Source organism: Arachis hypogaea, chromosome 6, assembly GCF_003086295.3.
Source record: "Arachis hypogaea cultivar Tifrunner chromosome 6, arahy.Tifrunner.gnm2.J5K5, whole genome shotgun sequence".
In the NCBI taxonomy this organism is placed as follows: Eukaryota; Viridiplantae; Streptophyta; class Magnoliopsida; order Fabales; family Fabaceae; genus Arachis; species Arachis hypogaea.
In genome coordinates, this window is record NC_092041.1 from 5,293,216 (window position 1) to 5,317,614 (window position 24,399).

The following is a 24,399-nucleotide window of genomic DNA, read 5'->3' on the forward strand; positions in this document are numbered from 1 at the left end:
TAAGTACAAAACTATGGCAATGGTTGCCATGCTTTGACAAAATGAAGTTTAACTAGTAATAATCAATATATTTCACTTGATTCAAGGGAATACTAAACTTAGTTTCAAGAAGAAAAAAAGAAAGGAAAATGAAACTACTCTTTATCTTCCATAGTTGATTGGTAAATAAGGTCATAAGAAAGACAATTCGAAAGTTTGGTCGATTTGGTAAACTTGGTTCCTGATAAGAAATAGATTGGTTTTCAAGAAAATTTGGCGACTACAAAGCCAAGGAGGAAAAGTGGAGACTAAGGTTGGTTTGGGAAAATATTATGAGAAGGTATTTGTGTTTTTTATAAACATTTTGTTGTGTTTGTTAAATAAAAAGAATATGTGGTTGTGGTCAGCTCACTCATTCGCTTAAGCAAGTGTCGGGAGTTCGAACCCCGCCTTGTGCATGCAGCAACTCATTGCCTAGCGGTAGACCCTTAAATAGAGCTCAGATTCGCGACGGATTAGGCATCCTATCTGTCAGTACCCAACCTGGACCGCGGTCAGGTAGAGTGCGAGTTGAGTCTTCAATCCTATTCGACCAATCCATTGTATATGTAATATGTTATAGGTAACATGTTATAGGTAGGTGTTAAACCAAAAACCTTTCATAATACAAAAGATCTTTGTCATTGAACCAAGATCATCAATTAATAATTTTACATTTTTATTTATATAAAAGCCAATTCTATCTTAGTAATATATAAATACAATATTATATCATAATATTTTATGTCTGTGTTATTAAATTTAATAAAGATTTTTATGTAGAATTGAACATTTGAGGGTTATATTGTTTATGGGACGATTATGTTTGTGGGATGATTGTGTTTGTTTTGAATTTTTAATTTGCATGTTCATTATGTTATATAATAATATTGCATATTTGTAAAAATTTACAGGTAAAGTCAGATACTCACAAATTAACTACAGATAGAATTAAGATTGGGTTATTCTCAATTTGCGGATAAAATAATAAATTTAATCCGTGAATAGAATTATGGTTGAGTTCAAATCCTATTCTATCTATTGTCACCTCTAATTGGTAAAGTATTTGTATAATTATGAAGTGCGAGAAATATCCAAAATAGCTTGGTGCTACTGCTACTTGAAGTATAAGTATCCATATTTTTTAAGTTGGTAGAAATATTTTTTAACGAAATAAGAATCATTTGCATAAGATTACACTGGAAACTTCAATTTGCAAGAAAAGAACTCTGCCACTGATCTATAGGCAGGAGTTGATCCACTGAATGAAATGCTTGGCAATTGGCATCACTTTTTTGTTTTTCTTGTGGAATTAATTGTTGGTGTACCACATTAATCTCAAACTAATATACGGACACGAAATACAATATAATATAGGATATGTCAATACGTAAATTTTAAAATCTTATAAGATATAAAGATACGTATACATATAAAATATAATTTTTTTAGATAAATTGTAATGATATTTTATTGATATTAAAATATAAATTAATTTTTTTAATTATTTTTAATATTTTATTTTAATTATATCTAATATTTTTAAAATAATTTTAATAAATAATAATATATACCATTTCTAAATTTATTTCAAGAATAGATATTAAGAATAAAATTAAACACGTTGATACGTGATAGTATTTAAGTATGTCCAAAATGTGTCTAAAAAAATTATTTTTTATTAAAACATAATTAAATATAAAAGACACACATATCGAATGAATGTTGATAAGTATCGTATCCAAAATATATCGGATACACGGAGCATTAGGCAAGTGAGCAAATTGTCGTGCTTCATAGTCTAACAGTAGTAATAATAATTCAAGGCGTTAAAGAGAAAATAACTAAATAAGTATCGAAAAGAAAAAAGGTGTGAAAATATTTTGTCAAATTCGTTAATGAGTTGGGCCCAATTTATGATCTAAAATCAAGAGTAAGCAGGCCCATTGATATTTGAAGAACTAAGATATAAACTAGCCGAATCCAAACCCTAAATCTGCAGCGCCGTTGTCATCCCTGTCCTCTCACTCGCACCTGCTTTGTTTCCATCGGTAATACCCTACTCTTTTCCTTCTGTTTCCTTCTCAACTACAATTACGCCAAAGTATTGTTTTCACCATTTTTTATTTTCAATTTTCTTGAGCTATATTTGTAGCTGCTGGTTTCATTTCACTGTACTTGTAGAAATTTGATCACTCCGTTAATTGAAATTGAGTTTACTGATTGGGTCCCCCTTTGATCCCATGAAAAAATATTATTTTTTAAAAAAGAATGCACGTTGAAGTACATTTTTTTTATTTGGGTGTGTTAATGCGTTTTAGGGTTGTGTAAAAGAAGGGAAAAATGAGTCGAGGGGGTGCAGTTGGAGCTAAGGGAAAAAAGAAGGGTGCAACATTCACCATTGACTGCACAAAACCAGTGGAGGACAAGATTATGGACATTGCTTCTCTTGAGAAGTTCCTTCAAGAGAGGATTAAGGTTGGTGGCAAAGCTGGTGCTCTTGGTGATTCTGTCACTGTCTCCCGTGAGAAGAACAAGATCACTGTCACCTCTGACAGTAACTTCTCCAAGCGGTAATTACCCTTTTATTTATTTATTCTGTTATTTTTATATTGTCAGCTCTACATTCTTAATATGCTGTGAAATGATTGTGCTATTAGATCTTGGCAACTGAATATTCTGAATATTTTTTCGAGTGTATGTTGCTTTAGTTGAATAATGATTTGCCTTGTTATTGTTTTGGTAGGACATTGGATTTTACAGTTTATTTTCAGTACTCTTATCTTATTTTTATTTTTGAGTGAATTGCCTTGTGTACTGTTTAGGCCGTTTAGTTGGCATTATAAACAAAAGTCTTGTGTGAAAAATGAAGCAGAGAATTTGTGGCTATAGATCCTAGATTACTTATAAGAACCATTGGGTCAAATTGAAATTGTCTCTGTTTATCTTTTGCCATGGGATTTGTCTTCTTTTAAACTTGCTTGAGCTTCCATTCAAATGGGTTTACCTAAACTAAGATTGCATGTACTTGGTTATAGGTACTTGAAGTATTTGACAAAGAAGTACTTGAAGAAACACAATGTGCGTGATTGGCTCCGGGTGATTGCTTCTAACAAAGATAGGAATGTCTATGAACTGAGGTACTTCAACATTGCTGAGAATGAAGGAGAGGAAGAAGATTAAATGTCTGATCGATTTTTATTCTGTTAAGAACTTGTTTTAGCATTTTTCTTAGATCTAGCTTCCCTTTTTGCCAGTGTTGCTTGAGATATGATGGTTTGTCTACATCGGTTGCAATTAAACAATTTTGATTATCTAAGTGTTGTGCCATTGTTATTGAATTTGGAATAGTTAAATACAAATTTGCAAGCATTATCTATTCACAAATCAAGAATAACTTTTCCCAACGATCTGAAATTGCTCCTACATGTACATTTCATTAAACCGGTTATGTATCCATTAATCACTTTCACTGATCCGGTTTGCCTAAAGCTTCTACAAAAAGAATATCAATCCATCCCATTGTAGCGATGATTATCTTAATAAGAACGACCATGCTCTTATGTGATATACTTAAACACAATTCATCTTTTGTGTGTCTCTTTAATTTTCATAATTTTCTTGACAAGGATCTTAAATAAGAAGTCCAACATATGATGGTGAAGACTTATGAGTAGGGTGCGCATAGTTAATATATCAAGCGTGTATAAAATATTAAAATGTCTTGAGAGTCAAAGGCAATAATAACCCTTTTCCCAAATTGAATAGGGGGAAAAAGAAGAGTGCAGAAAGGTAGAAAGGAAATCCTTACGTAGAGCTTATGTAATATGTTTAATTAATTTACCATGGGGGATAGCTAGGTCCACAATTTATTATTCCTGTATTTTACTATTATGATATACATATGCAAGTAATGTTGCGATAGAGTGGGGGGTAGCTGTCTCTTGGTAAGTGTTGCAAGCAATGAGCCAAGGCCCAAGACTACCACTGCCTAGTGCCGTGCATTCATGATACTGCAAATACCATTAAGGACAGGAGACATAATAACATGATGGACTAAGACTTTTGTGCTTTACCTGAAGGAAATGAGCCCATGTAGACTATAACAAACCGGAGAAAATGAATAGTATAGCAATTGAGTCAGAAATTAATTTAATAATGGAGTAAAAAATAGAGTAATTCAAATATATTAGTAGATGGATTTGGATCCTTTAAAGTTTAAATTTCACTTTAGAGAGTAAAGTATGATCTTTTACCCTTGAATAGTCTCTTTCATATTTATTCTTGGTCCCACCCATGAAATCAATAGTGAGAGATTACACTTTACTCTCTAAAATGAAATTCAAACTTTAGAGGATCCAAATCCGCGCATAGTGTATTATGCATAGATGTGGATTTGCAGGTATACAAACCTGCAAAATGCAGTTTACGATTGGCATGGAAGTTAAAAAAAAAAAAGAAAATGGTTGCTGCAAAATGCAGGTCGTATTTTGCAAAAAGGGATAACCAAATGTTGAAACGTATCCCCTATCATCCTACATGCAGACTAGACTTGCAGGTTGATCACATTGGGAGACATCAAACGTGACCTGCGTTTGGCAGATTCTTGTAGCAAAGTGTGACCTATATTTCGCAAGAAGATAACTTGCATGCAGGACACGTGTATGTGAAATGATGATATGGGATCTTTATAATTCATTCTGCGTTGTGCTTGGAAGGCAACATCAACTCATTTCTGCGTTTTGCTTCCAAGGAAGAAAAAGATCAGGAAGAAGGTTGTGTGTTGAATGAGTGAGGTAAAAAAAGAGGTAAATACCAAATCAGTACCTGAAAGATTCTGACGCTGACAAAATGGATCTTAAATGATTTCAAAATTTGACAAGCGTGTCTCCGAACTCGCCGGAGCAAATCTTCGGCAAACACAATGCTGACATGGCCACTACGTTTTGATGACATGGCAAAAACCCTCTCTAACCCTAATCCTTCCCCTCTAACGCACTTCCCCTTCCCCTTCCCCAGTGCACTCTTCCCTTCCCCTTCATGAATCCCTCCCTCCTTTCCCTAACCCTAATCCCTTCCACTCCAATACACTTCTCACCTCCCCAATCCAAAATCCCCCCTTCTGAACCTTAATTCCCTTCCCTTACCCCTTTGAACCCTAATCTCCCCTTCTCAACGCACTGTCTCACACTCTCAACTCACTCTCCCTCAAAACGGCAATGGAGCTCAACCTTCTCAGTCTTACAGAGCCACTGTCACCGACACCACACGATCGTCATCTCGTCATCAGATCTAGCATCGTTTGTCTCCTCCGTCGGCATTGCGTTGTCTGTGCGTCTTCACTGTTGTGCTTCGCGGTATCTTGCTTCCCTCTTTGTGGTCGAACATAAAAATAGACATACATAGCAGCAGTATCTCACTCATCGGCCTCGTCTCCGTCACCTCTGCTCGCTGCTCACCGCCAGTTGTCGCTTGTTTCTGCTTGCTGCTCGCCCCCAGTCACTGCCCTGTCTTCTCTGTCTGTGTTCCATCGTGCCATGCCTCTTCTGTCTCTGGTGTTCTTCTTCTGGTCTAGCCTAAATCTACTTCTTGCTTCGCTGGTGTCTATATTGAGCTTTATTTTATTTTATTTTGAATATTGTATATGAATTTGTTTTTGTTCTCTGAGTTTTATTGTTATTAATTTTTTTGAATTGTATATTAATCTAAAAATTTGGGACAATTCATGATTGAAAGAGTGAGAGAGTGTGATGGAGAAGAGAGATCTTTTGCTGAATTAGGGTTCAGGAAGATTTTCAGGTTTAGGGCAACTTATGAGTGAGAGGGTACGCTGGGGAAGGGGGGATTAGGGTTTAGAGGGAGAAGGGAGGGGATTATGGTTGGGGGATTTTGGATTTTTCAGGTTGGACTGGGTAATTAATTAAAAATTCCACCTTGGATTTTTCGGTGGCCACTTCAGCATCTTTTTCATCAGAAATGTGCTCCGGCAAACTCAGGAATACGCTTGTCAAATTTTAAAATTATTTAGGGTCTATTTTGTCAATAACAAAAGTTAAATACCATTTTGTCAGCGACAAAATCTTTCGCATACCGATTTGGTATTTACCTCGATAAAAAAATACACCACAAAAAATAGTTCGTAAGTTTATATTACCTCAAGAACATATTGTTAAATATTTGGATTATTTTTAATGGATAAATATTTTTTAAATTTTAATTATAAATAAGTTTATTTATTTATGTTGTTATTAGGAGATTTTTGGTATATAAGTTATCTGTTAAGTTTTATTGTTGTTATTATTATTAGTAGTAGTATTAAGATTAATGAGTAGAATGTTATTATTATTGACTTACTGTAAGTAACCGGAACAAACATTTATTTTATTACCGTTTATTATTATTATTATTACTATTATTATTATCATTATTCATTATTATTGTTAGTGTATTACACGGTTTCTGTGAATAATATGTTAATAATAATAAAATATTATTAATAGGGTAAAAAACACAAATAAACCATGGGAGGAAACTTGTTACATGAGTAAGCCAAATAGAGAAGTGTCCAAAGTCTATTTTTATATAATTCGAACCTAATTGGTTCGAACTCTATTTGATCATAAATCGAACCTAATTGGTTCGAACTTCATAGTTATAATTCGAACCTAATTGGTTCGAATTATTCTTGATTACGTGCCTCCAATAATTCGAACCTAATTTGTTTGAATTATGAACAATTTGGCTATATAAGGAGTTCGAATCAAGCAAATTCGAACCACTTATCCTTTTCCATACCCTACCAAATCTCAGAGAAAACGACCCAGATTCGATCCGAGAAAAAGTAGAACCGAAGACTCAGCTGATGGGGGACGATCCTGCAAGGCTGTACCGGTTGGACGGGGTTGCTCATATAGCCGGAGTCATCAACGAGGAGGTTAGTAGATAGAAAACTTTGTGCACACGGTTTATTTGAGTTAGTGGTTTTGCATGTGGTTTTAGTGGCAGTTTATGTTAGTAGTTTATCGTGGTGGTATTGTTGTTAGTGGTTTGTTGTAGTGGTATTTCAAATGGTTTATTTTAGTGGTTTTGCATGCGGTTTAGTTGGTGGTTTAGCGTAAGTGATTTTTTGTACGTGGTTTTATATGCGGTTGTGTTGATGGTTTAGGGTTTGTGGTTTATGTAATTGGTTTACTGTGTTAGTTTATTTTTTGGTTAGCAGTATTGTATGTGGTTGTAATAATGCGGTCCGTTTAATGCGCAGCCACAGCGATGCATCAGGAGCATGCGGCGGCAACAAGGCATGCCACTCGATGAGCGTTATGTTCCGTACTTGTAGATGGCCGGGTTATACCATCTGGCTAGACTGAACGATAGATGGTTCCGGTTAGATGAGCCCCTTGTCAGCGCCTTCGTCGAGAGGTGGCGTCCTGAGACGCACACCTTCCATATGCCCTTCGAAGAGTGCACGATCACGCTTCAGGACGTGGCGTACCAGTTGGGGTTGGTAGTGGACGGGCGTTATGTCAGCGGTTGCCTTACAGACTTCCATCTGTATATTGAGGGTGGACGTCCAACTTGGGTATGGTTCGAGGAGTTGCTTGGAGTGATTCCTCCTCCGAGCCAGGTTCAGAAGTTCGCAGTAAACTGCACCTGGTTCCAGGAGACTTTCAGAGAGTGCCCCGAGGGAGCCGATGAGGAGACTGTGCGGCGCTTTACTCGTGCCTATATCATGATGTTGTTGGACACTCAGCTGTTTGCCGACAAGTCCGGCAACCGCATTCACATCAGATGGCTTTCCCACATAGCTAGGCTTGAGGAGATGGGTTCCTACAGTTGGGGGTCTGCAGCATTGGTATGGTTGTACCGGTGCATGTGCCGAGTGACAAACAGACATGTGGTGAAGTTAGCAATCCCACTTCTGCTACTTCAGTCCTAGATCTTCTGGCGCTTTCCCAAGTTCAGGCCTGCTGGGTATGATACGTGCAGCTGGCCTTTGGCATCAAGGTACGCTACTCAGGCTTTTCTATTTCAAGTTGAGATAGCTGATGTGAGTGTATGACTGTACCATATTACAAATCTGTCATACTTCTGATTAAACATAACACCCATGTGCCCTGCAGGTGGTCAGGTTACAGCCCTTTCTACAGCCAGAAGGGTCCTCGACTGCAGAGCACGAGACTGCAGATAGACATGTTACAGGCCAGGGATGTGAGTATTGTTCCGGTTACTTTTATTTAAATAAGTAGACATCAGATGTTTCTGTAGAGGGAGTTGGCGTGACAACATCGGTATTTTTTTATGCAGTTTATCTGGATGCCGTATAGCTCCCCCGAGGTACTTCAGGTTGTGCATCCGGAGGCGTTGGAGCCTCGACACATGGCGGTGTGGCGGTCTGTCACGTCGCTGATATACTTTGCCGTCGTAGAGTGGCATCCGGTAGATAGGGTGCTACTGCAGTTCGGTGGTGTGCAGCCCCTCCCGCGTCCCGCCCTGAACATCGACTTTCTGATGTCGAAGGACGGGAGAGGCGGTGATCGTTGGTTCCCGTCCGCTTTACCGGATTGGCATATACTTTGGGAGACCCGTGCGGACCACGTCCTCTGGTTCGATGTTGTTGCCGATCTTGGACCTTCACACACCTACCTAGACTGGTGGAGTCAGCATGGAAAGAGGTTCTTGTCACTCGAGTTTTATCTGGGGGATCCGAGGGGCATTCCTATTCCTATCGAGGCGTCACAGAGGGGTCCTGGGCGAGTTCCTGACATGGATCGAGTCAACGACGTCCCTGATAGGTGTCGGGTTGAGAGGAGAACTCGTGTCGGGACACGACGGAGCCATCGTGAGTGGAGGTGGCTAGAGCAGGCTATCGACGAGGCTGATGAGGCAGGTAGGGGTGGTCGTCGAGGACGAGGGCGTGGAGGCAGACGGAGGGCACCCGTTGTGGGCCAGGACGATGGTGAGGCTGGTGGCCTTGGTGGACAGGGGCACGCCACCGGAGATCCCGCTGCCCATGCTGAGGCTGGACTTGGGGAGGGGCCGCTGGGAGATTACTTCGTTGGAGTTCCTCCTTACGACCACACACCTCAGGAGAGTAGGCCATGGGTGAGTCTAGGCAGCACGTTTTCAGACTTACTTGCCGGTGTTGGGTTTGATGGGGATCTTGGATCCCCCTTCTTTGATGACATCAGTGCCATGATGCATGATGATGAGGCTGTCCCTGGGCGGAGTCAGACGACGGGGACACAGGCACCATTAGATGTCGATCTGAATGAGCCGCCCTCCGTGCCTCCTCCTGAGTATTTCGCTTTGGGTGGTACCCCAGCGTCGGCACATACTGCTGGGTCACATTCAGTTGCCGGGCCGTCCTCATCCCGACCGGTACATGTCCAGCCTAGGACGCCTGCACAGCCAGTCCTGCAGGACGAGGACGAGGACGAGGAGATCGAGGATCAGGAGCCGCTTATCCGGAGAGGTCAGAGGACACGGGTTCCACGTCGTTGCTTCATGGGGTCGCACCTTTTTAGACGATTTATGTGCCGAGTTGTATGTTACCCATGTTCGTCTATGTATTTTGTTACCAGTGTTACTTCGTATCCACCTTTACATATATGTCTGTGTTACTCTGAAAACATCTGTACTTAGGATTTTGATGTTATTTAATTGCCGCATCATGTCTTGATTAATGTAACTCGTACACTAATTTATTCCTATGCACGTAACATATTCAGCTATGTTCCTTACTAATTCGAACCATCTTGGTTCAATTTGCATTTAAAATAATTCGAACCAATTATGTTCGAATTATTTGAGTCACGAAATAAAGAGTAATTCGAACCAATTAGGTTCGATTTATGATCAAATAGAGTTCGAACCAATTAGGTTCGAATTATATAAAAATAGACTTTGACTGATTCGTGAGACACTTTTTCATTTGGCTTATTCATGTAACAAGTTTCCTCCCATAGTTTATTTGTGTTTTTTACCCTTATTAATATGCTGTTAATATTCTTAATCATGAGTTAATGTTATTAATATTTTTATATTATTATTAATTATTAATATATTCATAAACATGAGTTATTATTCTTAACATATTATTATTAATCTTAGCATATTATAAATAATATATAATTAATATATTTTTTATTATTATTAACTACTACTACTACTACTATTATTATTATTATTATTATTATTATTATTATTATTATTATTATTATTATTATATAAGTAATATATTATGTTATGATTATTATGATTTTTTATTTGTTATTAATTATTAGTATTATTACTATTACTGTTAGTATTACTGTTATTGTTAGCATAGTAGCAATGTAAATATCGTACAAACATCTATTTCATTGTGTAATACCCCTTTTTTTTATATGTAAAAAAATGAGTCCAATTAGTTATGTATGTATGTACGGATATGTATATATTAATGGTAAAGTAGACAACTTAAAAAGAGTGCTTTAGAAAGCTTTTAAAATGAGAAAATAATTTTAATTTTATTAAAAAATAATACTAATTTTATTTCAAATTTAAATTCATATTTTAAAATAATTAATTGCATTAATAAAACAAATTATATATTTTTTACTATTTTATACTTGCAGTTCTTTTATTTGTCTTTTTTTATTTTAGAGTAAGAATTTGTTTGATAAAAATAATTTTAGTATTTAATTTTTAGTAGTAATGAAATTACAAATCAGACCTATTTTAGTCTGATTTAATTTAAATTTTAATGTGAAAATTAAAATTCTCTTGAGAATTAAAAAATTATATTTTATTATATACTAAATGAAAAAAGAATTTTTTTTTTTTCCTGTAACAATTCTATTGTCAAGAAGTGAATTTATGATGTGAGCACACATAATGATAAAATAGTTTTGTTGAGAAATGGTTTAATCACTTTTGGGTTACTACATTTGTATCCTAACAAGTATTTATGTTTAGTATAGCCCAAGTCTAACTCTAACAAATTGTGATACCATAATGATAAGGGGTGAAGAAATTCTTTGAGACATGGTCTCATGGATATGTGTGCATTGCGTGTTGAGATGAGTCTGAATTAGTCCATCAAATCTGGCTCTTTCATTCATACCATTGCTTGCCTTTGAAGGTGGTTGTGTTGTTGAACTTACACTTCAATTTCCAAGGTAGCTCCAATAGCAATAGCAACTTTGCCTTACATGCACAACTAAATTAAGCCAGCAACTTCAACAGAGAGCAGAGTCCCCCACTTTCTTAGGCAAATACTTCTTCTTCCTTTTCTTTGCTTTGACAACTTTCCTTCTTCACTGTCACCACTGACGCCATCTTTTTGTCATTTCCATAACTCCACTCCCATCTCTCTTTTCTTCTTCACACACACCTCCCTCCCTCTTTTTATTTTACATGGGACAAAATACAAATATTATACAAAACAAATAAATACATTATCCTGTTTCTATATATTTTATAAGGTGGGTACTCCCATGAAGATATTATAATTATCTTCATGTGATGATTTTTCTTTTTGACCCTTAGATGATAGAGTGTAGGGTTAGATTTTGATATGTTATAAAAGTGTTGTTTTTATTTGAAGTGTGGCCAAATCAATAAATCACATTTTTATACAAAGCATCTTCATAAAAAGATGTTTTTTGCATCTTCATTTGAGTAGCTCCCATTTTATAAAATCAATATAGAAAATGGAAGGGCAATGCATTACCACCTGATTACATCATTCCCATGTCATGCTTTGTCAAACACTTCATTGCTCAGATGCTACTATAATTAATATCTCCAAAACATAGAATAGGCTCCACTCACATTAAACCCAAAGTTTATTGACAAATGACAACTGTTACTTTCTTTCCAATTAGCTGCATAGCTTTTTATTGCTGATCACTGAGACTTGGGAGTGATTATTATTCTTATTAAACATTCTCTATGCATAATTGCAAGAGAAAATGTACTAAGTAGTGTGGAATACGAAAAGAATTAATTACTCAATAATTTGACAATTCTACTGGTTGTATTGAGATAAATGTATTAAAAGACATGTATCTTTTTGTAAATAAAAAAACAACTTCTCTCTCACTTATCACTATGAACAGCTTTACACAATTATTAAAGTTATTGAAAGGGACTTCGTTTGAATCACACACATAATAGTTGCATGAAACAAAACAAAACAAAATGTTTTCTTTTATAGGAATTCAAAACCAGTACTTTAATGAATTAATGTATGACCCCAGCATTAGTTCAGTTCACACCAGAAAATTTAAGGTAAACATTGTAAATAATGCGAGACATGACAGAAAAGCATCCATCTCTTCCACTATTGTTTGACCACGCATGATGATAAGAAATTCATATGGAATTGCCTTGCTCAAAAAGTCAATTCATTATGTTCTATTTCAGAATTTATTTATTTTATTGTCCATTTTGAAACTAACTAAAAATGCTCAAGGAGGTGAACACAGAAACCAGATCAAACGCCTGAGACTTTATTTACAATCACTTTATGAATGTAACCAGTAGATACCATCATACTAATACTAAAGAGAATGTACTAAGAATAAAGATACATTAGTGCTTCCATCACCACCCACATATAGTCTAATCATAACGTAGAAGCAGAGGAAAACGTGCATTCCAAGCAATGAAAATGGAAATGTACTAGTCTCTATAGTCTCTAATCACTAGTCAGTGGCAACACCAATATTTTTTCCACGGGTCCCTCATGATCAGTGCTCATCACTATGTATTTGATGTACATTGACCTGTAAAATAAGAGGGATCACATAATAAAGAAACAAATATTAGTAAAAGCTCAAAGCAAGAATGAACTGAATAAGATAGCACCTTTATTTGTCGTTTAGAAAGAAAGCAACGGTTTTACCATTATCATCAGTAGAGAGAAGTAGGAGATAAAAACAAAAAGAAAGATTGGCGTACACTTACAAACGTTAATTACAAGGATAATGTTACCAAAATTGGGTTATGCATGAACAAGGGTGGTGGGAGAATCATGTTGGAGAAGGAGAACACGTGCAGTTAGACCCCACCAGAGAAAGGTATAGAGATGTTTGCACGTGCCCTGCTTCTCCAACAAGACCAACCCACCAAGGTAATGGTAATGCATGGTAGTTCTTTTGAGAGAAGATGAGAAAAGCTCTTGCATATTTATACAGGGGAAGTGAAGTAAGTAAGTAACTCTATCTTGTGAGAGAGAGAGAGAGAGAGAGAGAGAGAAAGAGAGAGTGAAACATGGAATTTAAGAGATTGAGTCTCCAAGTGGCTATGCTTTAAAGCTGAATGGAGCTATACAAGCAATCATCAACAACTTCAAGTAAGTGAATAATAACCCCTACTACCCGGCCCCTGTAATTAGAGCAACACATTATTGGAGTAAGATTAGAATTAAAAATTGATAAGAGTAAGAGGTGTGTGATGGTAGGAATTTGAGGGGGGACCCACTGAATCTTATTCTTACCCTGATCAAGGCTTTTAGATTCACTGCACTGATCATTGCGTATGTATGTATGTCAGTTTAATTTTGTTGGCCATACACTTTCTGCCGCCAAAACTTGCAACCACTACTTTCTTCATATGTTGCCTAAAACGGATAATACTACATCAATGATCTCATTAATCTCCATCAACAATATTCTCTATTTTTTAATAGAATTTTCTCCTTTTATGCATGAAATTAGTGTAAGGAGATGAGATGGTTTGAGTGGGTCATGGGTGTGGTGGTGTTTATGCACGGATTGCACTTTATTTGAGGTTGCGTGTTGGGCCAACATGAAGGTTCATATGCTACTCTCAACTACTATCGCCCAATATTATTGTGATATATATGTTCCCTACTCTGGATCCCTAACCAAAAATTCTTTTGATTACTAACACACTCATACTTTTCACTTCTCATACACAAAAAAATACATTAAAAGTATAAATAAATTTGTGTGAATGATATTGTACAATGTATCTATCCGCCGAACCTTATCATTTTCTCTTTTTTGTTTCGTAATCAAACACTAGCACAAAAGGCCCAAAAGAAATCAGTTACGAATATTGTCGGTGGTTTGGGCTGACGCTTAGGCCCATATATATATTTTAGATGTACATCACTGGAATCTCTTTAGTGAACTTATCTTTATTGGTGTTGACAATAATAATAATTAACTTGTTGTTGACCTTCTTGTCTTCTTCTTGAGACAGTGTTGACCCAAAGCTAGAAAACTCCTAAAAGGGAAAGAGCGTGGCAGCTTCCCGTCAGACTCACCTAAAATTTTGTTTTGGACATCCCATTAATTTACCTTTAGCTACCAAAGTTACTGCATCAGAAGAAACTTAGAAAATAAGAATATTTGGATGAGTAGAAAGTAGAAACAAAAGGATGCTTCCCCTCTGAATAGATATCATCGAAGAAATGAAACAAATTTGAAAGTTTGAAACATATACGAATGTTTCTAATTAATTTATTACTTCGATGTAGTAAAAGTTAATTTATAATGTGCAAAATTCGAAGATAAAAAAATAATCCCTTCTTAACACCTCTCATGCAATTAGAGGGTGAGATGAAACAAATTAAAGTTTAGAAACGTTGAAAGCTTTCCCATTCCAAATTATTTCATTTCAAGGGGGAATTGCTACGAACAAGAGAAGAAAAAAGTCTGATTTAATTTCCTCCTCCTTTTTTTTTTTCTTGCAGTCCTTTTTAGCATACCAAACAAGGGTTAAGTAATTAAGAGTTGAAAGGCCCACGTTAAAAGTAGGTTAAAGTTTAGCATTGGGCTCTTTCTCTACTGGTAGATGTCTCTATCTAATGTCAATTTTTAAGATCAATAAGAGACAGGGAAAAAGAAAGAAGAGATTAATCAAACGGAAAAAAGGAAAAGGAAGAAAAACGATTTAACAAGTTACCTCTATTTGACGGAATCAAATTGAAACTGGTGTATTTTATACCCTAGCTAAAACAAAGATGGCCCTGCCCATGAAAAGGACCCTGCTAGCTAACATAATTATGGAGCCATCGTGTGTGTGGTTCTTGCCGATTATGGGAAACGACCTTAACAATGTCGTTACGTGTCATTGCTCAATTTATTTATAACTAAAGTATCGTTTTTGTCCCAAACGTTTGGAATAAGTTTTAAAATCGTCTGCTTCAATTGTCCTATTTAAGTCTTTTAAAATTGACTCAGTATTATTCTACCGTTAAAGATCCATTAACAGAGTTAGGAGTGACAACACTACCCGAACACACGGTTACCCACCCCGCCCCTACCCATTCGAGGCAGATAATTACCCGCCCCTGCACCGAGGAGGGTTCTTGGGCGTGGTCGGGTCGGGTTTGTGTTGAACCCACCCGATATATATTAATTAGTAAAATGATTAATAATATTGTATCATATTTAAATTTTTACTTTAATTTATATTATGTATGTAAATGATAGTTATATAATTTTTAAAATTTAATTTTATTTGTTAGATTTAATAATTATCGGGGCAGGCGGATTAGGGTTTAACATTTTACTACCCGCGGATAGGAGAGGAGTGGGTTCGATGCGAGTTTTTGTAGGGTAGAGCGGAGTCAGGTAGAACAAAAACCTGCCCCATAGCCACCCCAAAATAGAGTTGACGGCGGGACAAAATTGAGACGATTTTGAAACGTTAATGACTTAAATAGAATGAAAACGTTAAGGACTTAAATAGGACGAAAACGTTAGGGACAAAAACGATACATAAAAATAAATTTTAATTTAATTTTATCTTTCAATAATATTAATTTTTTACTGCACATAGTATTCAATTATTTTTTTATTATATCTAAATAAATTATACTTAATTACATTACTTTCATTTTAAATAAATTTATTTTTTTAATTTTAAAGAATTTTGATACATTAGAGACAAAAGGTATAATTTATATTTTATTGTATATATATATTTTTTTCTTTTCTGCAAGTTTATATACTAGTAATTCTACAAACATTTCATGATAACTAAAAATCTTTAATAGTAAAATTATAAAAAAAATAATTTATTTAAAATAAAAGTAATATGATTAAGTGTAATTTACTTAGATGTGATTAAAAAATTGAATACTATGTATAGTAAAAAATTGATATTATTAAAAGATAAAATTAAAATTTATTTCTATGTATTATTTTTGTCCCCAACGTTTTCGTCCTATTTAAGTCCGTAACGTTTTAAAATTGTCTCAATTTTGTCCCGCCGTCAATTATGTTAATGGATTCCTAACGACAGAATAACATTGAGTCAGTTTTAAAACGTTAGAGATTTAAATAAGACAATTGAAATATTGGATACAACTTTAAGACTTACCTCAAATATCAAAGATAAAAATGATATTTTACTATTTATTTATTCAAACAAGTCATGCGTCGGGTGTAATAGCACTTTTGGGCTAACTCATTTGTTTTTATTCTTTCATTAATTGATTCGGAAAAAAATATAAGAAATAATGTATATAATAAATAATATGAACAACAGATTAAAAAAAATTAACTCAAATTCTTAATTAATTAATTAATTTTTAAATTTTTAAATTTTAAAAATAAGAATTTATGCATAATTCTATTATTCATTCATACGGTTACTCCATTATTTTATATTTGTTGCTTATCATACATTTTTCATATTCGATCTACCACCAGAACTCAGCGTTGTCACTAAAGACAGCAGTTTAAACGCAACAGAATGTCGCCGTCCCCCCTCACGCCGTTCAGATGCAGCAAAATACTACTATTCCTTCACCCTTTGCAGACGCAACTGAACACTGCTCTCCCCCACACCCGTACAGTCGCAATTGTAACCGCTGTACTTGCACCGCTCTCAGATGCAGCCATAGCCACATCCCCGTCCATTTTCCTTCACTGTCCTATGCACCTTCCGTATCCTCTTTCCATTGTTATCTTGTGATCACTGTTCACAATCACCGCTGATAGAAGTCCCAAGCTCATTATCGTGGTTGATGTTGTAGGCGTGGTGTTGGTACCATTGTATACTGGATGTTTATTTTACTAGGTATGTAGATGGTTATTTTTATTTCAAATTGGATGTTTAGTTTTTTGGATTGGAGTTCAAATATATACAATTAAATTATAATAGATATTCATTTTATTAGTTATGCGGATGATTAATTTTATTTTTAATTATATGTTTAATTTTTTTGCTGATGAGAAGGCAGGGTAGAAAAGAAAGAACAATGTTGATACTTGCTGTGAGAGGCGAATTAACGCCGACCAGTGTGGCCGATGAAAAATGGAGTATCACCAATGAGAGAGTTTATGAGTATAGTGTTACGATGGTCAACAAAACAAAAAAAAATTAAAATTTGAAATATAAAAAATAAATTTTTTAATAAAAATAATTAAAGATGATTTTTTTAATGTTATTGGACCAAAATTATAATCCATTATTTACGTTATTCACAATTTTTATTATTTACCTAACGAAACCGATTTATTCATTAATATTCCGTATCAAATTTTAGAGAAAAGGTTAAATAAGTCTTTAATCTTTTGATTTGTAGACATTTAAATTCTTGAAGATTTATAAATACATTTAATTTCATGACCTTTTTAAAATCTGAAAATATTAATCCCTCATGTTCTCTTGAGTTTGTGAGATTCAACAAAAAAATCAAACGGTAACTCCTATTGTACTAACCTGATTGATATGGATGTACACGTGAGAGAATTTTTAAAATTAAACAAATTATACTAAAAGATTAATATATTTAAATTTTAAAAAAATTAAAAAATTAAATATATTTTTAAATTTTCAAAAATTTAAATATCTAAAAATAAAAAATTAGATATCGATTCGTCATTAAATCCAAATTTTATGATGAATTTTAATTCAGTATTCTTTAGTTTTCAAATTGCTGATCCCCATGTCACTATAACATATAGAATATTTTGGAATATACACGTACTTTTGCATCATTTTTACCGACACTAGTGTGTTTACATTTTAAGGGACCCAAAATAATTACAATGATCTAAACTAATCAGAAAACTCAGCACAGTGCCGGCTGCTATTAGTAATCCTACTTGCGCGAGAATTGTCTTTTATAAGTGTCCTTATTTGCAAGCTTGATAAGAGATCATCAGCTGAATCATAATTCATAAGGTCAACTTTTAATTTGGATATGTAAATATAAGGTAAAAAAGGACTCATCGAATCTTAATTTAATCGGATAAAAAGAAACAAAAACCGTGGGAAAATGGCTTTGTCACGTGACACAAGCAATAGCACGTGTCACCCTTCCTCTTTTCGGTCAAGTAAAAGACTCACTCAGTACTATTGGGCCCCATGCGCTAGAGTATCCTTATCCGAACCCGAACCCGAACCCGAACCCGAACCAAGTGGCCACGTCACCGCCTCAGTATTGATCGCATCGTACGGCTGAGATTAACCTTGACCCTACCAACTTGCTCGACCTTTAACTCATGGCGCTCGTTAAATAGGGGGCACCTGGGTACATGGTAGCATCCCTGATTCTGAAACCTGGTCATTGGGATCGCCGTTACGCCGGATCTGCTAAAATACGCTTGATCCACACTTATGGGCCTTCTCGACCAGTTGTGGGATGACACCGTCGCCGGCCCTCGGCCGGAGAGCGGTCTCGGCAAGCTCCGAAAGCACCACACCTTCACTTTCCGTTCAAGCTCCGGCAAGGGTACGAGCTGTACTCTGCCACGTTAATTACTTACTGCTACTACTACTTGCGCTTACCAATAACATATTAATATATATAAACTCACCGGCGATATTTGCATGCGAATTCTCGAAGGACCGCAACTACAAATCTCAAATCATGAATCATAAACTGAATTATTATTACTGTTACTTGTTATAATCTAACGGTTCATATTGTTTAAGTAACCTTGGAAACGAAGTTTAATTTCTGTGTTTTAGGTTACATATCCTCAGATCACGGAGCTCCAAGCTCGAAAGGAATTAAATGAATTCATTTCATATGATGATACAAGATCTGAAATAATCGAAATTAATTAACCAGACGAAATTCGTGTTTCTTTTTTCCTTTTAAGTGTTATTTTGGTTTTCGTAAGAAATTAAAATATGGTGCTAACAGCTAGGCATATTGGTTGATTGATGATCAGAATCAGAGATTGGGAGCATGAGATCGTACGGCGACGAATCGTCGGAGGAGACGATGAGAGTAACTCGTAGTATCATGATCGCGAAACCGCCGGGGTACCAGAGTGGATCACCGCCGATTTCTCCCGCGGGTTCTACTCCTCCGGTGTCTCCGTTTTCCGGTGAGGTCGTTGTTTCTCTATTTTAGTACTACTATGCATCTACTGTAACTCAAGTGGTGTTTGTCGTAAACGAAACGGATGATCCAGAATTGGTGGTAGGGGCAAATTTGTCCTTTTATGGCGTGGTAGGCTATCATTCAAAATAATTCATTATAAGCAGTGTTTGGTAGGGTAGTTATGATACTCGAATGCGAAAAGGACATTTTCTCAAAAACACAATTATCTGGCCATTATAAGTCATTTACTTGTGTCCATAATTCTGGATCCAACCTAACCCAGGTGTCAACTACAACTAACTAGGGTTATTACTTCATAATTTGGTTAGTAATAAAATAATCGACAAGTCATCATTGAATACAAATAATATCCATAAGTTCATTGATTAGGTTTGTGGTTCTAGAGAATAGTTGAGTGTTCAGGACCACTTGGTCTTTGACTTAGTTGAATTTGTTTTGAGTAAATTATTGGTGTTCATCACTCTCAGAGACAGAGGATTGAAATTGATCTCATATGTGGTATCAGGGTCTAGAGAGTCGTTTCGGTTTCGAAGAAAATCGGCATCAGATGCGTACGAGAAGAGAGGCCAGAACAGATCAAGCACTTCTACTCCTTTCGATGTGTGAGAAATAATGAGTCACACTACTCACAAATGTATCTGTAGCTGATGTGGATGCTGTGTTTGGCCTTTGCTGTATCGGGCCAATTTTGTTTAGTGTATGTACGTATATTATATATGCATGAATGTATGTGTATGTGTATGTGTTCGAGTGAGCTGACCTTCAATTCTGTAAAGGTGAGGTCGCGCACCAGTTCAGATCATGCGATGCAGCTGTGTGGTTTTAGCTTCTATATATCTTTAATAATTAGGACATTAGGTCATTTAGGTGAGCTTGTAATGGTTTAGTAAGTTGTAGGAAACTCTTTGTATGTAATTAGTATGTGTGTATAGAGCAATTCTGCGTTTGTTTGTCATTGCTCATTTCTTCTCCCTGTAAGTTTTCGTTCCCTCAATAACAAGCATGCATCCCACGAATTTGTAATTTGTTTTACATCTGAGTTTTATCATCATCTGTCCTCCATCGGTAGGTTTTAGATATGAGCTGCGTGCTGAGGCTTCAGAGTGAAATTCTTCATAATTTACTAATGCTATAAGGTAGTTTAACAGAACTAGTGAATGTCCTGAAACAATTGTGGGCATTAATGATAATAATTAAATCATATTGTAATTTAAGAGCCAGCTAACAATATATATATTTTATGGGAAAAGGGGGGCATAATATATATACACTCTTGACTGCCGTCTGGAGTCTAAGAAAACATATTGAAGAATCCACTTTGTGGCGTGTTGAATGAGGAACATTGGTTGATTAATGCACTGAGTTCATTGGTGGTTATAGTAATGCACTAAGTCACTGTAAATACAATTTCAGTAATGCATTAAGCTCAAAAAATACGAATTTGAGTTAACGATAGTGTGAATGGGCGCTTTGTTTTATTTTTGATATAGATAATACTATTTTTTTAGATTGTTGACGGTAGGATTGTTAATTTCTGAGTTCCGTTAGAAAACTAATTAGAAATTTAGCTAACTAATTGAAAAATAAATTTATTACAAAAAAATGTAACACTATTATTTTAATTTCTCACATTTTAAAATAAAGAATAAAAAAAATTAGTTTGAGTTTATTTATATTATAATTGACCTTTTATAAATTTTTTAATCTTAATATAAATCAAAATTAGACATTTCTTCTGTAATTTTAAAAAACACTAAAAAATTATGATGGGTATATCGCTCATTTATTCCATACAGAAAAAAATTAGGGGTGAATGGGAAACACTCACCTACTCACCTTGCATTGTCTCCCTTAATGGCCACTTCTTTTTTTGGTCTGGCTTGATGGCTACTTCGACATGCACGCCTCACACTTCAATCCATGTTCCGCTGTCACTTTTGTTTTTTGGACGATGTTGTCCTTTTTATTTTTTATTTTTGACACATACTACAAATAAAATTAAAAATAAATTATAAAAATATTTGTTTAAAAATGTGACTTATTTATTTTAGCCATATTTTAAATAAAGATAACATTTTTATAACAATTGATATGAGTTTCGACTTATGAAACAATTCGACTGCGATTCATCGAAATTTGAGAAAGATCGACGGATCAGATATTTATTTTTAGCTATAGAAAAATAACACTTTCAACTACAATAAGAATGATAGTCAAAGTCGAGGACTTAATGATAAAAAATGAGTCGAAACCATAAAAATCACATGATTAAATACCTTCACAATGAAAAACGTGGATATTGAAGAGCAAGATAAGAACATAAGAAAAAAGAGGAATTAAGGTCGTGGTCAAAATTTTTCAGTAGTAGATAGGGATGTACATGGTCCGGCCCGGTCTAGAGACCCGATCCAGTCCCGAACATTTTAGGGGTTAATTTAGTGTGATTTCATCGGTTTTAGGGTCGATAAGGGTCTCAAAAATAGACCCGGTTATTATTTCGGGTCGGGGTCGGTCATAGTTCGGGTCGCCCGAACTCGGCCCGATGACTCAGTCGTTATACACAATTAATATTTTGTGTTATTAGTGATGGCTCATGGCTATTCTAATGTGGAATTTAAATATTGTAAATCTTAATATTTTGTGTTATTAGTCATTATGGTAGCGTTTGTTTTGAGGTACTAAAATAGAGATTGGGAGACTGAGACTCAGTATCATGTTATTAGTTCAAAAACTGGTACTAAAATTTTAGTATTTCAGTACCTCTAAAAAATGGAGACACAGGGGACTAAAATTTTTAGAGATGAAAACTGAAACTTTAATAACATTTTATATCTAAAATACCTTTATTTTTGTTTCTCACTTTGTACCAAACAGAATACTAAGATTTATTTCAATCTCTGTCTCTTAATCTCTGTCTCTCAGTCTCAGTCTTTCCGTTCCTGTCTCTCCACCAAACGCTACCTATAAGATTATAAGTTAATGTTTTATATTTAAAATGCATAAGACTTTAGACTAATGCATAACATTGTGTTATTTGTATTGATTTAAATATTTGGTGTTTTTAGACAATATTAGTATTGATTATGGTTATGCTTTAATTTTAGAGAAGGGTTGGTTCTTGTTATATTTTTTTAAGTGAATTTTACTATGTGAATTGTGAAATAATGGTTGGAGATTAGGTGATTTTTACATGCTAAAGACACGGTTTTTATCCGGTTTTTATCTGATTTTCACCCGGTCCGAAGATGTTAGATTTTATCGGGTTTAGAATCGGGTTAGGGTCTAAAAATTAGGCCCGGTCTATATTTCGGTACGGATTTGAGTTAAACCAAACCCGGTGTGACCCGACTCATATACACCCCTAGTAGCAGGTCTTGAGAATTATAAATAGAAGAAGTTTAGAAGGGAAAAAGGAATTTTAATAAAAAAAAATATTACATGAGACAAACTCTACAAAAATTCTCATTTTCAACAGCAAAACAGAAAATCATAGAATGCAAGTGTATGTGAGATTGTAAGTGTTAGGAGCCTATTTTATTTTCTTATTTTTTATTTTTTTTCTTTTAATTTCTTTATTTTACATATTAGTTTGTTGTTAATTTTCATTTCACTTTTATATTTTCAATAATTTAAATTTTTTTTCATTTATTTTACACATTTTTATATTATTTGTTGCAACTTGCCACTAATAGTTCGACGCACTCAATTTCGACATAAACACTAAATAATTCTTGAGTCAAATTCATTTTTTTAGAAGAGTTATATCTACTTTCTAAACTAATATTTTAATACAAGCTCAATTTGACATCCTGATCAAAGTATTAAAAATTAAGTAAAACAATAATATATTAAAATTTATCTCTATAATTTATCATCTAAGAATAAAAAAAGTTTACATAAAGATAATTATAAAATCGTTATTTGTCCTCCTTTTAAATTTATTGCTATTGACCTATGTTTTTATTTATCTATCTCGGGTCGTGTGTGCTACTATGTTTCAATCCAATTAATTGGCTTTTTTTTTGTTTGCACCAGGGTATCTATCATGTTAGAAGTCCAATGACTAATCTTTCAGATATTGCAGAGGCACACAAAGTGGACGACCCTCCCAAACAAGTAAGCTCCGTTCCCATTCTCCGATAAGTATCCAACTAATTGGCTTTATCTTAATGGATCGCTTACTTTCAGATCATAGGCCCCACCCACCTTTCTTATGCTGAAATGCTGATCTTTTAATCTTTTTATTTGAGTGTAGTTCCCGCACAGTCGCACAGAAGAAAATGGCTTCCAGCTTTCCCTCCTCTTCTTCCATCTCATTCTATCTTTAATAAGCCCTTTCTGTATGGCATACCGGAAATAGTTCTGTTCATTAGCTACTTATTCGCTTCTCATTCTATCTTATTCTTAGGTCCTTCTGTGGTAAATGAAAATCAACAGGGCTAATTCAAGAAAATGTACGCTTATCTTGTTCCACCACTCATATTTTGGAAATGCTTATTTTCTTCATTTACTTCAAAGACCTTGTGGATTTTACCATTACATCTCTATTTATTTGCACAGTCAATCAAAACTGCTAAACATCATAATGATTTTTCTCATTGAGTGAAGATATAGTAGTATCTTAAAATTATTGTAAGATATCCTCTTAAATATTGAATAAACTACAAAGTAAGCTCAACAAATCTTGTTATAATTTTAAAATCTGTTAATTCTTCCAGCAATTTAACGGTTAAATGTTCAAATGATCACTAAGAGAATAAATAATTTCTTAGTTTTCATTTCCGGTTGACAATGATAAAAGGAGAAATGTGGTGATGATGATGACGATGATGATAATTAAATATGCAATTAGCTACTACACAAAATACTGGCATTGTTTAAGAAAGTAAGATCATTTTTACACAATTCAATTCAACTAAACGATACAGAATTACAGATTGCATAGGAAAACACCTCCTTTTTTTTTCTTTTTTTATAACTAAATAACTGAGATATGGTTGTTGCTATGAATCAGAACAAGGCATTCTATTCATATGAAGACTGCAAATGTTCATACG

The 24,399-nt window shown here is 34.8% G+C and overlaps 2 protein-coding genes across 3 annotated transcripts; both read left to right on the forward strand.

Annotated features, from left to right (window-relative positions):
- Positions 1-1,860: 1,860 nt before the first annotated feature.
- Positions 1,861-3,425, forward strand: LOC112695549 (large ribosomal subunit protein eL22z). The gene is made up of 3 exons (XM_025747925.3): positions 1,861-2,069; positions 2,340-2,591; positions 3,057-3,425. The coding sequence occupies exons 2-3, from the start codon at positions 2,362-2,364 to the stop codon at positions 3,199-3,201; spliced, it is 375 nt and encodes a 124-aa protein (XP_025603710.1). The 5' UTR covers positions 1,861-2,069; positions 2,340-2,361; the 3' UTR covers positions 3,202-3,425.
- A 14,516-nt stretch (positions 3,426-17,941) lies between these two features.
- LOC112695550 (dormancy-associated protein homolog 3) lies at positions 17,942-20,374 on the forward strand. Of its 2 annotated transcripts, none has more exons than XM_025747926.3 (3): positions 17,942-18,721; positions 19,167-19,330; positions 19,848-20,374. In XM_025747926.3, exons 1-3 carry the CDS (start codon positions 18,607-18,609, stop codon positions 19,953-19,955), a joined length of 387 nt encoding a protein of 128 aa, XP_025603711.1. In that variant the 5' UTR covers positions 17,942-18,606; the 3' UTR covers positions 19,956-20,374. The 2 variants fall into 2 exon arrangements, with proteins under 2 accessions (XP_025603711.1, XP_025603712.1); XM_025747927.3 differs by having other exon boundaries at positions 19,167-19,325.
- Positions 20,375-24,399: the final 4,025 nt, after the last annotated feature.

Coding starts and splice junctions, on each gene's coding strand:
- LOC112695549 (XM_025747925.3), top strand. CDS start 2,362: ATGAGTCGAGGGGGTGCAGTTGGAGCTAAGGGAAAAAAGAAGGGTGCA. Junction 2,592..3,056: donor GACAGTAACTTCTCCAAGCG/GTAATTACCCTT, acceptor ACTTGGTTATAG/GTACTTGAAGTATTTGACAA.
- LOC112695550 (XM_025747926.3), top strand. CDS start 18,607: ATGGGCCTTCTCGACCAGTTGTGGGATGACACCGTCGCCGGCCCTCGG. Junction 18,722..19,166: donor CCGTTCAAGCTCCGGCAAGG/GTACGAGCTGTA, acceptor ATTGATGATCAG/AATCAGAGATTGGGAGCATG. Junction 19,331..19,847: donor TGTCTCCGTTTTCCGGTGAG/GTCGTTGTTTCT, acceptor ATGTGGTATCAG/GGTCTAGAGAGTCGTTTCGG.